Raw genomic sequence first — 16,256 nt, 5'->3', positions numbered from 1 at the left:
TCAAGTCCTAGGGGGGAAAAAATTGTGAGAACTCACACAAAATTTCCACTCAAGGGCTGGTCCTGCAGGACTCCTGCTAATGGGAGCAGTGTTCCTTCTGTGGAGGAAGTCCAGGAACATCATTCCCATGCATTCCTGAGCACAGTGTACTCTAACTCTAAAACACTTTTAAAGCCCAGGCCAATGTACTGATCACCTTGCCCAATTCTAACACTGCATCCCAGCAAGCTGCCCTTACAGACAACCAAACAGTTAGAGAATCCACATCTCTGGTATGTAACTGTGAGGCTATGTACACATACAGTTTTGGATTTGTCATTTTAGGGCTTAAAAATGACCAAAAAAATTGACATATTTTCCCAGTGAAGGTTATTGAAAACTTTTTGCTGTTTACATGCCAAAATACAGCCATATTTAGCACATAATTTGGGACAGATATTGGGATTTTAACAGTTCAGTTGCATCTATTCCACTGTCTATGAAGGTTTGTGAACTTGCCAATCAAGAGGCATAGTAAGGCCCCTGCCCGCTAGTTATAATTTAGGCTCTTTTGGAGATTTTTCAGACATCTGAAGAATCTATAGGCATTTGCCTCAGTTCCTTCTGTGGCTTCCATGGACAAGCAGGCATTATTTGTGATCACCTAGCCTATGCCTAATCTTCCAGAAACTTCATGATACCACAGGGATCCTAAAGTCTTTTGATAACCAGTGTACCATACACTTTGAGCTGTGGGCCTATCAATTTCTCAAGGTGTCCTACATAATCTCCTTGGTCTTGGAAAAGAGCCTTATAGTATCAGAATGACCATGTTGGGTTATTTCGGACTTTCTACCGCACTTCCTTTCTGAGTATCTTTAAGGAAATTGGCAGTACTAGCAGTGAGTAATTTTTTAAAGTAATCCTAGAAAGGCCGACTGGTGAACAAGCAGTAAGTTCAAGGGTCCCCCCAAGGCTTATTAAAGTGCTTTGAGAGTGAAAGCATGAAATAAAGTTAAAATAAAGTTAATGCTGACAATGATAGAAAGTTGTCAGAACACACAGTGCATTGCAGTACACCAAGCTAAGCTGTGACATACTTAATAATATCAATGGGTATCCTGTATTGTGTAGGACAATGAAACCCTACTGCCTGGCAATATATTTGAGCGTAAAATCAAGTTTTTTACAACTTTTTAGTTGTAACCTAATCAATAGCACCTATTTCCTTTTTTAGGGTGTCAGTAGAATTAATTATTTGGGTGCCAGATATACCTAAATGGTTTATGTGTCCCCTTTCTAGTGCCATCTGCTACTTTTCAACCCATTGGTTTACATTACTATTACTGTAATCTAGTTAAAGCTGAAAGCATAGCTTCACTATCACATCTCCTTGAACATCACTATCTCCTTGACCAATATTTAAAGGGGTATTCCTGGCAAAAACATTTTATCCCCTATCCAAAGGATAGGGGATAAGATGTCTGATCGCGGGGGGCCCGCCGCTGGGACCCCCAGCGATCTCCCTGCAGCACCCGCATTCTATGCAGGAGCTGCGTCTCCAGTTTGGGAAACCTCTGGGTTTCCGGGACTGGGGACGGGACTGGAATGCAGGTGCTGCAGGGAGATCGCAGGGAGTCTCAGCAGCAGGCCCCCCGCGATCAGACATCTTATCCCCTATCCTTTGGATAGGGGATAAAATGTTTTTGCCCGGAATACACCTTTAAAGTTCTCTTAGTTGCTTCATTTGCACAGACTCGAATTGGACATTTTGTTTGTAAAAGTTTTTGGTCAGAAAGTAGTATTTGTATTTTGTAGCTTTGACAAGCATTTGAAATATCATACAACTAATTTTTGAGAAAGTTAGGCTAATCTATAGATTTTGCCAACACTGTGTACCTGTATAGTACTTATAATCCAGGTCGAAAGAGACTTGTGCCAGAGTCTAAATTTAGCATGGATTGGACTCAGCAATGCTCTTAACCATTCAGTGTATCAACGTTCATTTACTGTATTTACTTGGACTTTTCATGTCTTTTTATAGCTATCTATCTATGCAAGAGGACCATGCAGAACAAAGCAAGATTGGAGTTAGCAGATTATGAAGCCGTAGGTATACCAAGATTATAGCATGTAGTTAAAAAGGAAGCAGAATGTTTTTTCCAATGTAATTTGTACTTTAGTTGGATCGTTCTTTAAGTGCAAAACATGCAGGACATAAATTACATCATTCAAATGTAAAGCATGTCATTTTGGATTATTGTATTTTGTTGCAATGTATGCTAAATTACTGTAATTAATTATTAACCTCTAATGAGAAACTTTTAAGTTGTGTTGTGAGTTGCATAATCCTGCAGTTTTACCATGATTCACATGTGGTTATGTACCCATGCTTGTACACGGTGGAGGATTAAAGGGGTATTCCCACCTTGGCCATTTACCCAGTCTCCTGCCCCACCTAATCTTTACAGTGCCGATTTAGTCAGTACAAGGTTTGCCTTAACATGAGTGCTTCTGATGCTCATCTCCACTTAGTTGTGGAGGTCAGCATTAAGTCTATGGGCGCATCTGCAGTCCTGGAGGCCCTCAGCTCTGCAAATAGTGTAGTGTGGTTTGCAAGGACCATGCTGACCTACGTTCTTAGTTTAGGCTATCAAGTGCATAATAAGCTAGTTACCCTATTTTTGGGACACCCTTTCCAAGCAACCCGCTTATTAAGCACTTTGCCGACCTATGCTAATAGCGTAGGACAGTATTATCCTTGAAAACCACGCTACACAAATAGCTGTCTATGAAGAAATTTTCTTATGGGGAGAACAGCTATAGCAAGCACTAATATTTATAAATAATAATTTATTGTTCAGCAGATTGGCAGAACATATGTATAAAGAACTGAACGCAACACATAATCAACTTCTTTTTCTTAATTTGCTTTAGTGAATAATTTAAATCCACAATTCCATTTTCATAGTACAAAAAATAGTAGTACAGGAAAATATATCACCCCAGGTGCACCTTCTCGGACACGCTAGACACTCTTCTTATAGCTGGAAATTTTCAGCCCATGTTCAGGGCCTCCTCTGGCCGAAGATCCTTCCTTTCACGAAGGGGAACAGAGTGGAGCTTGCATCGACACTGACTGACAATGTTTCAGAGGACATGCCTCCTTTTTCAAGTATCCCTATCGTGCTCCCATCACCACATTAAATAGGAAAAACAATCTCGCGAGAACTCATTTCTAGGAACGAGAATAGTAAAGTTAAAATCCTACTTAAAAGTAAAAGTAAAAGTAGAAATGACGAAGTCTCTCCTACAGATACAAAACAGGTACAGTATACAGATGTATCCTCATAGATATACACTAAAGTTACAGGATTCATTTAGGCCATTGGGATTTAAAGAATTTAATGTTTCAATCCAATATACCTTGCGCTGTAACAATCTTTTTTTTACTTCATTCTTTGTCGATCCCTGTACTTCTTCTATGACCATCCATCTAAGTTCACTTATTCTGTGTTTTTGGCCACCCCGGTCTCACCATACTTATTGATTTCTTCAAATGTATCCGTTTTTTTAGATGCTTTAGCGAGTGCATTCCGGATTACCGAGCGATGCTTGCCAATCCGAAATTTCACACAGCGCATCGTTTGGCCTAAATAAATTCTGCCACAAGGGCATTTTAATAGGTAAACTACTTGTTTCGTCTCACAACTGTAGCAACCCCTGATGTGAAACCTAGTCCCATATAGGGGGTGTACAATGTGATCACTTTTTATAATGCTGGAACAATTAGAACAGGACAAAAAAGCATAAAAGCATGTTTTTAATCAAATGGGCATGTTTATCATATGTACTCAAATACACCAAATCATCATTATTTTTATTTTTTCACATTTTCTTTTTTCTCTGTCTCAATTGTTTTTGTACCTCCCCTCCTACTCTTCTCACTTCATTCTCTTTATATACCCTCTCGACACATTTTTTAATCAGCATTTCTTTGTTTTTGATATACTCTTATTCTGAGCTGCATATTCTCCTGGCCCTTATAAACTGACTTTTTGGAATCCCTTTAAATGTCTGTGGCACATGGCAGCTTTTTCTAGACAGCAAATTATTTCTATCTGCCTCTTTTTAGAAAGAGTGGATGCAAGTCTTGTCCCCTCCTTATAAACATCCACATCTAGGTAATGGATCCGCAGAGACTGAAGTAAAAAGAAGATTGTTACAGCGCGAGGTATATTGGATTGAAACATTAAATTCTTTAAATCCCAATGGCCTAAATTAATCCTGTAACTTTAGTGTATATCTATGGGGATACATCTGTATACTGTACCCGTTTTGTATCTGTAGGAGAGACTATGTCATTTCTACTTTTAATTACTGTAGGATTTTAACTTTACTATTCTCGTTCCTAGAAATGAGTTCTCGCGAGATTGTTTTTCCTATTTAATGTGGTGATGGTAGCACAATAGGGATACTTGAAAAAGGAGGCATGTCCTCTGAAACGTCGTCAGTCAGTGTCGATGCAAGCTCCACTGTCACGATGCCGGCTGGCAGGTAGTGGATCCTCTGTGCCAGAGAGGGATTGGCGTGGACCGTGCTAGTGGACCGGTTCTAAGCCACTACTGGTTTTCACCAGAGCCCGCCGCAAAGCGGGATGGTCTTGCTGCGGCGGTAGTGACCAGGTCGTATCCACTAGCAACGGCTCACCTCTCTGGCTGCTGAAGATAGGCGCGGTACAAGGGAGTAGGCAAAAGCAAGGTCGGACGTAGCAGAAGGTCGGGGCAGGCAGCAAGGATCGTAGTCAGGGGCAACGGCAGAAGGTCTGGAAACACAGGCAAGGAACACACAAGGAACGCTTTCACTGGCACTAAGGCAACAAGATCCGGCAAGGGAGTGCAGGGGAAGTGAGGTGATATAGGGAAGTGCACAGGTGAACACACTAATTGGAACCACTGCGCCAATCAGCGGCGCAGTGGCCCTTTAAATCGCAGAGACCCGGCGCGCGCGCGCCCTAGGGAGCGGGGCCGCGCGCGCCGGGACAGAACAGACGGAGAGCGAGTCAGGTAGGGGAGCCGGGGTGCGCATCGCGAGCGGGCGCTACCCGCATCGCGAATCGCATCCCGGCTGGCAGCGGAATCGCAGCGCCCCGGGTCAGAGGACGTGACCGGAGCGCTGCCGCGGGGAGAGTGAAGCGAGCGCTCCGGGGAGGAGCGGGGACCCGGAGCGCTCGGCGTAACAGTACCCCCCCCCTTGGGTCTCCCCCTCTTCTTAGAGCCTGAGAACCTGAGGAGCAGACTTTTGTCTAGGATGTTGTCCTCAGGTTCCCAGGATCTCTCTTCAGGACCACAACCCTCCCAGTCCACTAAAAAAAAATTTTTCCCTCTGACCTTTTTGGCAGCTAAAATTTCTTTGACCGAGAAGATGTCCGAGGAGCCGGAAACAGGAGTGGGAGGAACAGATTTGGGAGAAAAACGGTTGAGGATGAGTGGTTTGAGAAGAGAGACGTGAAAGGCATTAGGGATACGAAGAGAGGGAGGAAGAAGAAGTTTATAAGAGACAGGATTAATTTGACACAAAATTTTGAAAGGACCAAGATAGCGTGGTCCCAACTTGTAGCTAGGGACACGGAAGCGGACATATTTAGCGGAGAGCCATACCTTGTCTCCAGGGGAAAAAACGGGGGGAGCTCTTCTTTTCTTATCCGCGAACTTCTTCATGCGTGATGAAGCCTGTAAGAGAGAATTTTGGGTCTCTCTCCATATGATGGAAAGGTCACGAGAAATTTCATCCACAGCGGGCAGACCAGAGGGCAAGGGAGTAGGGAGGGGGGGAAGAGGGTGACGGCCGTACACCACGAAAAATGGGGATTTGGAGGAAGACTCAGAGACCCTGAAGTTATACGAGAATTCGGCCCATGGGAGGAGATCTGCCCAGTCATCCTGGCGGGAGGAAACAAAATGTCGCAAATAATCACCCAAGATCTGGTTAATCCTTTCTACTTGTCCATTGGACTGGGGATGATATGCAGAAGAAAAATTTAATTTAATCTTGAGTTGTTTACAGAGAGCCCTCCAGAATTTAGACACGAATTGGACGCCTCTATCCGAGACAATCTGCGTAGGCAACCCGTGAAGACGAAAAATGTGTACAAAAAATTGTTTAGCCAACTGAGGCGCAGAAGGAAGACCAGGAAGAGGGATGAAATGTGCCATTTTGGAGAATCGATCAACGACCACCCAAATAACAGTGTTGCCACGGGAAGGGGGTAAATCAGTAATAAAATCCATACCAATCAGAGACCAAGGCTGTTCGGGGACAGGCAGAGGATGAAGAAAACCAGCGGGCTTCTGGCGAGGAGTCTTATCCCGGGCACAGATAGTGCAGGCTCGCACAAAGTCCACAACATCCGTCTCCAGAGTCGGCCACCAATAGAAGCGGGAGATGAGTTGCACAGATTTCTTGATACCCGCATGACCTGCGAGATGGGAGGAGTGACCCCATTTGAGGATTCCGAGGCGTTGGCGAGGAGAAACAAAGGTCTTTCCTGGAGGAGTCTGCCTGATGGAGGCAGGAGAAGTGGAGATCAGGCAGTCAGGTGGAATGATGTGTTGCGGAGAGAGTTCAACTTCTGAGGCATCCGAGGAACGAGAGAGAGCATCGGCCCTAATGTTCTTATCGGCAGGACGAAAGTGAATCTCAAAATTAAATCGGGCAAAGAACAGAGACCACCGGGCCTGGCGAGGATTCAGCCGTTGGGCAGACTGGAGGTAGGAGAGGTTCTTGTGGTCGGTGTAGATAATAACAGGAGAACTTGATCCCTCCAGCAGATGCCTCCATTCCTCAAGTGCTAATTTAATGGCTAGAAGCTCTCGATCCCCGATGGAGTAGTTCCTCTCCGCTGGAGAGAAGGTCCTAGAGAAAAAACCACAAGTGACAGCATGCCCGGAAGAGTTTTTTTGTAGAAGAACAGCTCCAGCTCCCACTGAGGAGGCATCAACCTCCAATAGGAAGGGTTTGGAAGGGTCAGGTCTGGAGAGGACGGGAGCCGAAGAAAAGGCAGACTTGAGTCGTTTAAAGGCGTCTTCTGCTTGAGGAGGCCAGGACTTGGGATCAGCATTTTTTTTGGTTAAAGCCACGATAGGAGCCACAATGGTAGAAAAATGTGGAATAAATTGCCTGTAATAATTGGCGAACCCCAAAAAGCGTTGGATAGCACGGAGTCCGGAGGGGCGTGGCCAATCTAAGACGGCAGAGAGTTTGTCTGGATCCATCTGTAGTCCCTGGCCAGAGACCAAATATCCTAGAAAAGGAAGAGATTGGCATTCAAACAGACATTTCTCAATTTTGGCATAGAGTTGGTTGTCACGAAGTCTCTGAAGAACCATACGGACATGCTGGCGGTGTTCTTCTAGATTGGCAGAAAAAATTAGGATATCGTCCAGATATACAACAACACAGGAGTATAACAGATCACGAAAAATTTCATTGACAAAGTCTTGGAAGACGGCAGGGGCGTTGCACAGTCCAAAGGGCATGACCAGATACTCAAAGTGTCCATCTCTGGTGTTAAATGCCGTTTTCCACTCGTCCCCCTCTCTGATGCGGATGAGGTTATAGGCGCCTCTTAAGTCCAATTTAGTGAAGATGTGGGCACCTTGGAGGCGATCAAAGAGTTCAGAGATGAGGGGTAAGGGGTAGCGGTTTTTAACCGTGATTTTATTAAGACCGCGGTAGTCAATGCAAGGACGTAGGGAACCATCTTTTTTGGACACAAAGAAAAATCCGGCTCCGGCAGGAGAGGAGGATTTACGGATAAAGCCCTTTTTTAGATTCTCCTGGACGTATTCGGACATGGCAAGAGTCTCTGGGGCAGAGAGAGGATAAATTCTGCCCCGGGGTGGAGTAGTGCCCGGGAGGAGGTCGATAGGGCAATCATAAGGCCTGTGAGGAGGTAGAGTCTCAGCTTGTTTTTTGCAGAAAACATCCGCGAAGTCCATATAGGCCTTAGGGAGACCGGTTACTGGAGGAACCACAGAGTTACGGCAAGGGTTACTGGGAACCGGTTTTAGACAGTTCTTGGAACAAGAGGACCCCCAACTCTTGATCTCCCCAGTGGACCAATCCAGGGTAGGGGAATGAAGTTGAAGCCAGGGAAGTCCAAGGAGAATTTCCGAGGTGCAATTGGGGAGGACCAAAAGTTCAATCCTCTCATGATGAGATCCGATGCTCATAAGAAGGGGCTCCGTGCGGAAACGTATGGTACAGTCCAATCTTTCATTATTTACACAATTGATGTAGAGGGGTCTGGCGAGACTGGTCACCGGGATGTTGAACCTGTTGACGAGGGAGGCCAAAATAAAATTTCCTGCAGATCCAGAGTCCAAGAAGGCCACTGTAGAGAAGGAGAAGGCAGAGGCAGACATCCGCACAGGCACAGTAAGACGTGGAGAAGCAGAGTAGACATCAAGGACTGTCTCACCTTTGTGCGGAGTCAGCGTACGTCTTTCCAGGCGGGGAGGACGGATAGGACAATCTCTCAGGAAGTGTTCGGTACTAGCACAGTACAGGCAGAGGTTCTCCATACGGCGTCGTGTCCTCTCTTGAGGTGTCAGGCGAGACCGGTCGACCTGCATAGCCTCCACGGCGGGAGGCACAGGAACAGATTGCAGGGGACCAGAGGAGAGAGGAGCCGAGGAGAAGAAACGCCTCGTGCGAACAGAGTCCATATCTTGGCGGAGTTCCTGACGCCTTTCGGAAAAACGCATGTCAATGCGAGTGGCTAGGTGAATAAGTTCATGTAGATTAGCAGGAATTTCTCGTGCGGCCAGAACATCTTTAATGTTGCTGGATAGGCCTTTTTTGAAGGTCGCGCAGAGGGCCTCATTATTCCAGGACAATTCTGAAGCAAGAGTACGGAATTGTACGGCATACTCGCCAACGGAAGAATTACCCTGGACCAGGTTCAACAGGGCAGTCTCAGCAGAAGAGGCTCGGGCAGGTTCCTCAAAGACACTTCGGATTTCCGAGAAGAAGGAGTGTACAGAGGCAGTGACGGGGTCATTGCGGTCCCAGAGCGGTGTGGCCCATGACAGGGCTTTTCCGGACAGAAGGCTGACTACGAAAGCCACCTTAGACCTTTCAGTGGGAAACAGGTCCGACATCATCTCCAGATGCAGGGAACATTGGGAAAGAAAGCCACGGCAAAACTTAGAGTCCCCATCAAATTTATCCGGCAAGGATAAGCGTATCCCAGGAGCGGCCACTCGCTGCGGAGGAGGTGCAGGAGCTGGCGGAGGAGATGACTGCTGAAGCTGTGGTAGTAACTGTTGTAGCATAACGGTCAGTTGAGACAGCTGTTGGCCTTGTTGCGCTATCTGTTGTGACTGCTGGGCGACCACCGTGGTGAGGTCAGCGACAACTGGCAGAGGAACTTCAGCGGGATCCATGGCCGGATCTACTGTCACGATGCCGGCTGGCAGGTAGTGGATCCTCTGTGCCAGAGAGGGATTGGCGTGGACCGTGCTAGTGGACCGGTTCTAAGCCACTACTGGTTTTCACCAGAGCCCGCCGCAAAGCGGGATGGTCTTGCTGCGGCGGTAGTGACCAGGTCGTATCCACTAGCAACGGCTCACCTCTCTGGCTGCTGAAGATAGGCGCGGTACAAGGGAGTAGGCAAAAGCAAGGTCGGACGTAGCAGAAGGTCGGGGCAGGCAGCAAGGATCGTAGTCAGGGGCAACGGCAGAAGGTCTGGAAACACAGACAAGGAACACACAAGGAACGCTTTCACTGGCACTAAGGCAACAAGATCCGGCAAGGGAGTGCAGGGGAAGTGAGGTGATATAGGGAAGTGCACAGGTGAACACACTAATTGGAACCACTGCGCCAATCAGCGGCGCAGTGGCCCTTTAAATCGCAGAGACCCGGCGCGCGCGCGCCCTAGGGAGCGGGGCCGCGCGCGCCGGGACAGAACAGACGGAGAGCGAGTCAGGTAGGGGAGCCGGGGTGCGCATCGCGAGCGGGCGCTACCCGCATCGCGAATCGCATCCCGGCTGGCAGCGGAATCGCAGCGCCCCGGGTCAGAGGACGTGACCGGAGCGCTGCCGCGGGGAGAGTGAAGCGAGCGCTCCGGGGAGGAGCGGGGACCCGGAGCGCTCGGCGTAACATCCACTCTGTTCCCCTTCGTGAAAGGAAGGATCTTCGGCCAGAGGAGGCCCTGAACATGGGCTGAAAATTTCCAGCTATAAGAAGAGTGTCTAGCGTGTCCGAGAAGGTGCACCTGGGGTGATATATTTTCCTGTACCACTATTTTTTGTACTATGAAAATGGAATTGTGGATTTAAAATATTCGCAAATTAAGAAAAAAGAAGTTGATTATGTGTTGCGTTCAGTTCTATATACATATGTTGATTTGGTGAGCGAAGAGCCCTCACAGAAAACGCTAAACACAGACCAAGGTGTGAATAGGTGCTTTATCTTCATTTTATACTGTTGGTGATTAGCAGAGCATGCTGTGCTATTAGTGTAGTGTGCTTTACCAGCATCATAACATTCTACCCTAATAGTCATGTGCTAGCTTAGCACGCTACGCAAAAAAATTAGCTCTGCTAATCTGTTGAACAATAAATTATTTCATTTAAAAATATTAGGGCCTACCATAGCCTTTGGCCACAGCCACCGATATGCACCAAGGGGTTTACCTAAGGCAGCCTTGCAAATCTTTTCACGGTGATAGAACCATGCCCTGTAGCATGGCAACAACAAAGATGAAATCACCAAGAAATCAGAAGAATAGAGCATTTTAAACAACAATTTTTTAGGCTATTTATACCAAATTTATACCGAAACATTAAGGTGAAAATACCCTTTAAGGATTATTTTACATAGGGATATTAAAGGGGTGGTACTGTGGAAAACCGTTTTGTTTTTGTTTTTTTAAATCAACTGGTGCCAGAAAGTTAAACAGATTTGTAAATTACTTCTATTAAAATATCTTATAATACTTTTTAGGGGCTGTATACTACAGAGGAAATATTTATCTTTTTGGATTTCTCTTATGTCACGACCACAGTGCTCTCTGCTGACCTCTGCTGTCCATTTTAGGAACTGTCCAGAGCAGCATATGTTTGCTATGGGGATTTTCTCCTTCTCTGGACAGTTCCTAAAATGAACAGCAGAGGTCCGCAGAGAGCACTGTGGTCATGACATAAGAGAAATTCAAAAAGATAAACATTCCTTCTGTAGTATTCAGCCCCTAAAAAGTACTGGAAGGATTAAGATTTTTTAATAAAAGTAATTTACAAATCTGTTTAACTTTCGGGCACCAATTGATTAAAAAAATTAAAGTTTTCCACGGGAGTATTGCTTTAACTGCCTTTATCTAGACTTAATATAGCAAGACAATCTGCCCTTGTATAGAATCATTTCCATAAATTGTTACGATGATTGCATTGTATGAAAGATCTATAATTTTTAACAGCTTTACAGGTAAGAGTAAACAGGTAAGTTATATTTAGATAACTCCCACTAAAAGTTGAAAAAAAAATAGTTTGACAGATTATTAGATGTTTTACAGATGCAAATAAATTTAAAATGAATTTAAAAGTAAAATGTATAAAAAATATATATATAGATATACATATCACAACATAACATCTAATCCTCTAATTTGTTTTGATCTGTCACTCAATTATCCAGACATTTTACAGGTCTACTGTTAACAAAAAAAAAATATTCCAGGGTTAATTTAGTCTTGAAAATTTGTCAAAAACCTAAATATAAGGTTATGAAATTGGATGCATTTTGGTCACTGTTTGTTAAATATTTTACAAGAAAAAAATTGTGGGCAGGTGTGAATATACCCTAAGCCATAGATAACTATTTCATTCAAATTTGAGGGTATGTTAAAACAAGGGATGTTAAAAATTCCCCCCTCTAACACCTCTAAAATATTAGTTGAATTTAAAGTAAATCTATGTGCCAAGCATAACATCATCTGTGTCTGAGAGACACAGAGTCAGGATGTGAAAGCTGACACAGCTTGCTCAGGGACATGCACTTTAAGGAGGTCCCACCAGGACTCAACATATAATATAATTATAAGGGTAATTTAATCCAATGCTATTGATTTTCTTCTGCATATTTAATATTGCCAAAGAAAGCTTAAAGGGGTACTCTGCCCCTAGACATCTTATCCTTTGGATAGGGGATAAGATGTCTGTTTTAGATACAGATGACGGGCAATACAGGGGCCAGAGTATAGTGACATCACAGCCCCGCCCCCTCATGATGTCACGCCCACTCCCATAGACCTGTATTGAGGGGGTGTAACATCACGAGGGGGCGGTGCTGTGATGTCACGATACTCTGGCCCCTGTATCGCCCGTCATCTGTATCTAAAACTATTGTATTGTAAAACTATTGTCAAAACCAATGACAAAAATCAATACTGCTATGGGATGGTATAGTATTGAATGTGTTTGAAATTGAAAGATTTGTAAAGGTTCCCAATGGGCAATAAAAAATGTTGATAAAATGTAGTCGAAAAATATCAATATTTAGAAGCAATTTTTCTTGTAAGTTTGGGCTGTTGCTGGCAAGGTATCTAATATGAGGACACATAGACATTTAAACTAGTGAAATGGTGTGTTTAACACAGGTTTTTGGCACCGGAAAAATGTGCACCAGATTTTCAAAGCTCCAGGCACTTTTTTTTGTGGCGACAAGCAAACAGCAGTAAATACACAAGTCTTTGAATATGTCCCCCATAGACTTCAGAAAATAAATCAGTGTAAAAAAACTTTATTAATAAATAGCAGACAAAAATAAAAATACAAAAGTGAATGTAAAAATATGACACACACACAGAAAAGAGGTTACGGCTGGTCTGCATAGTGTATAAGTTGCCAGTTATACATAGAGGTGATTTATCAAAACCTGTGTAGAGGAAGAATGGTGCAGTTGCCCATGACAACGAATCAGATCGCTTCTTTCATTTTTAAAGAGACCTATGAAAAATTAAAGAAGCGATCTGCTTGGTTGCCATGGGCAACTGCACCACTCTTCCTCTACACAGGTTTTGATAAGTTCCACAAGTGAAACAATGAAACATCCCTCCTAATGAGTGAAGAAGCATCAAAGTGCAGTACATAAAAGTGAAAACATATACACACAAAGATAAGGAGAAAAATCCTAATCAAACAAGAAGGGGGAAGAGTGTATGAAGCAAATAAATAGAGACAAATGGGGGAGATTTATCAAAACCTGTCCAGAGGTAAAGTTGGTGAGTTGCCCATAGCAACCAATCAGATCGCTTCTATCATTGTTTTTAGGCCTTTTCAAAAATGAAAAAAGCGATCTGATTTGTTGCTATGGGCAACTCAGCAACTTTTCCTGTGGACGGGTATTGATTAATCTCCCTGACTCATGTTTTCTTGAGCTTTGTCATAGGGATATGCACACATATTAAAGTGAGTGGTATATACAGAGAAGAATAGCTAATCACATACAGATACCTGACAGGAATCAGTGTAATCATGCGTTTCATAGTTCTCCTGTGCAGCTTGTGCGCCCACCTGAACACAAGCCTGCACATATGGATAAAAGAGGGGCTTAGATCCAGTGCTGATTAATACACACCTAGCTACATTTCCTGGGGCAAATAGAAAAAGTTAACTCAATGAAGGAAAAGGGGACATAGCTACATTGAAGCATATTGTTACGCCGAGCGCTCCGGGTCCCCGCTCCTCCCCGGAGCGCTCGCTTCACTCTCCCTGCGGCAGCGCTCCGGTCACGTCCTCTGACCCGGGGCGCTGCGATTCCGCTGCCAGCCGGGATGCGATTCGCGATGCGGGTAGCGCCCGCTCGCGATGCGCACCCCGGCTCCCCTACCTGACTCGCTCTCCGTCTGTTCTGTCCCGGCGCGCGCGGCCCCGCTCCCTAGGGCGCGCGCGCGCCGGGTCTCTGCGATTTAAAGGGCCACTGCGCCGCTGATTGGCGCAGTGGTTCCAATTAGTGTGTTCACCTGTGCACTTCCCTATATCACCTCACTTCCCCTGCACTCCCTGGCCGGATCTTGTTGCCTTAGTGCCTAGTGAAAGCGTTCCCTTGTCTGTTCCTAGTCCGTGTTCCTGACCTCCTGCCGTTGCCCCTGACTACGATCCTTGCCGCCTGCCCCCGACCTTCTGCTACGTCCGACCTTGCTTCTGCCTACTCCCTTGTACCTCGCCTATCTTCAGCATCTTCAGCAGCCAGAGAGGTGAGCCGTTGCTAGTGGATACGACCTGGTCACTACCGCCGCAGCAAGACCATCCCGCTTTGCGGCGGGCTCTGGTGAAAACCTGTAGTGGCTTAGAACCGGTCCACTAGCGCGGTCCTCGCCATCCCTCTCTGGCACAGAGGATCCACTACCTGCCAGCCGGCATCGTGACAGTAGATCCGGCCATGGATCCCGCTGAAGTTCCTCTGTCAGTTGTCGCTGACCTCACCACGGTGGCCGCTCAGCAAGCCCGACAGATCGCCCTTCTAACCCGTCAGCTGTCGGAAATGTCCACCATTTCGCACCAACTTCAGTCGCAACTTCTCCAGCAATCTTCTCCTCCGCCAGCTCCTGCACCTCCTCCGCAGCGAGTGGCCACTCCTAGCCTCTGCCTGTCCTTGCCGGACAAATTTAATGGGGACTCTAAGTATTGCCGTGGCTTTCTTTCGCAATGTTCCCAGCACTTGGAGATGATGTCGGACCAGTTTCCTACTGAAAGGTCTAAGGTGGCTTTCGTAGTCTGCCTTCTGTCTGGAAAAGCCCTGTCATGGGCCGCACCGCTCTGGGACCGCAATGACCCCGTCACTGCCTCTGTACACTCCTTCTTCTCGGAAATTCGAAGTGTCTTTGAGGAACCTGCCCGAGCTTCTTCAGCCGAGATTGCCCTGCTGAACCTGGCCCAGGGTGTTTCTTCCGTTGGCGAGTACGCCATTCAGTTCCGTGCTCTTGCTTACGAGTTGTCCTGGAATAGTGAGATTCTCTGCGCGACCTTTAAAAAAGGCCTATCCAGCAACATTAAAGATGTTCTGGCCGCACGAGAGACTCCTGCTGACCTACATGAACTCATTCATCTAGCCACTCGCATTGACATGCGTTCTTCCGGATGGCGTCTGGAGCTCCGCCTGGATATGGACTTTGTTCGCACGAAGCGTTTTTTCTCTCCGGCTCCTCTCTCCTCTGGTCCTCTGCAATCTGTTCCTGTGCTTCCCGCCGCGGAGGCTATGCAAGTTGACCGGTCTTGCTTGACACCTCAAGAGAGGACACGACGCCGCATGGAGAATCTTTGCCTGTACTATGCCGGTACCGAACACTTCCTGAAGGATTGTCCTATCCGTCCTCCCCGCCTGGAAAGACGTACGCTGACTCCGCACAAAGGTGACACAGTTCTTGATGTCAACTCTGCTTCTCCACGCCTTACTGTGCCTGTGCGGATATCTGCCTCTACCTTCTCCTTCTCTATTATGCTCTTCTTGGATTCCGGATCTGCAGGAAAATTTTTTTTGGCCTCTCTCATCAACAGGTTCTACGTTCCTGTGACCAGTCTCGCCAGACCCCTCTACATCTATTGTTTTTACAATAAAAGATTGGACTGTCTCATGCGTTTCCGCACAGAACCCCTCCTAATGTGCATCGGACCTCATCACGGAAAAATTGACTTTTTTTTCCTCAGGTTCTTTGGCCCCAAGAAGAGGGGGAGACCCAAGGGGGGGGTACTGTTACGCCGAGCGCTCCGGGTCCCCGCTCCTCCCCGGAGCGCTCGCTTCACTCTCCCTGCGGCAGCGCTCCGGTCACGTCCTCTGACCCGGGGCGCTGCGATTCCGCTGCCAGCCGGGATGCGATTCGCGATGCGGGTAGCGCCCGCTCGCGATGCGCACCCCGGCTCCCCTACCTGACTCGCTCTCCGTCTGTTCTGTCCCGGCGCGCGCGGCCCCGCTCCCTAGGGCGCGCGCGCGCCGGGTCTCTGCGATTTAAAGGGCCACTGCGCCGCTGATTGGCGCAGTGGTTCCAATTAGTGTGTTCACCTGTGCACTTCCCTATATCACCTCACTTCCCCTGCACTCCCTGGCCGGATCTTGTTGCCTTAGTGCCTAGTGAAAGCGTTCCCTTGTCTGTTCCTAGTCCGTGTTCCTGACCTCCTGCCGTTGCCCCTGACTACGATCCTTGCCGCCTGCCCCCGACCTTCTGCTACGTCCGACCTTGCTTCTGCCTACTCCCTTGTACCTCGCCTATCTTCAGCATC

At 46.6% G+C, this 16,256-nt stretch overlaps 1 protein-coding gene across 8 annotated transcripts in view; it reads left to right on the top strand.

The window, feature by feature from the left end:
• The window catches only part of RGS6 (regulator of G protein signaling 6), a 536,396-nt gene that overhangs the window by 458,754 nt on the left and 61,386 nt on the right, over positions 1–16,256 (top strand). For all 8 annotated transcript variants that reach the window (XM_056545778.1, XM_056545779.1, XM_056545773.1 and 5 more), the window contains one exon: positions 2,024–2,088. In XM_056545778.1, coding sequence (XP_056401753.1) covers positions 2,024–2,088 — 65 coding nt within the window. The remainder of the gene's footprint in view (positions 1–2,023; positions 2,089–16,256) is intronic.

This window comes from Hyla sarda, chromosome 11, assembly GCF_029499605.1.
Source record: "Hyla sarda isolate aHylSar1 chromosome 11, aHylSar1.hap1, whole genome shotgun sequence".
In the NCBI taxonomy this organism is placed as follows: Eukaryota; Metazoa; Chordata; class Amphibia; order Anura; family Hylidae; genus Hyla; species Hyla sarda.
Note: the sequence above shows the minus strand (reverse complement) of the source record. Positions and strands in the feature narration are given on the sequence as shown.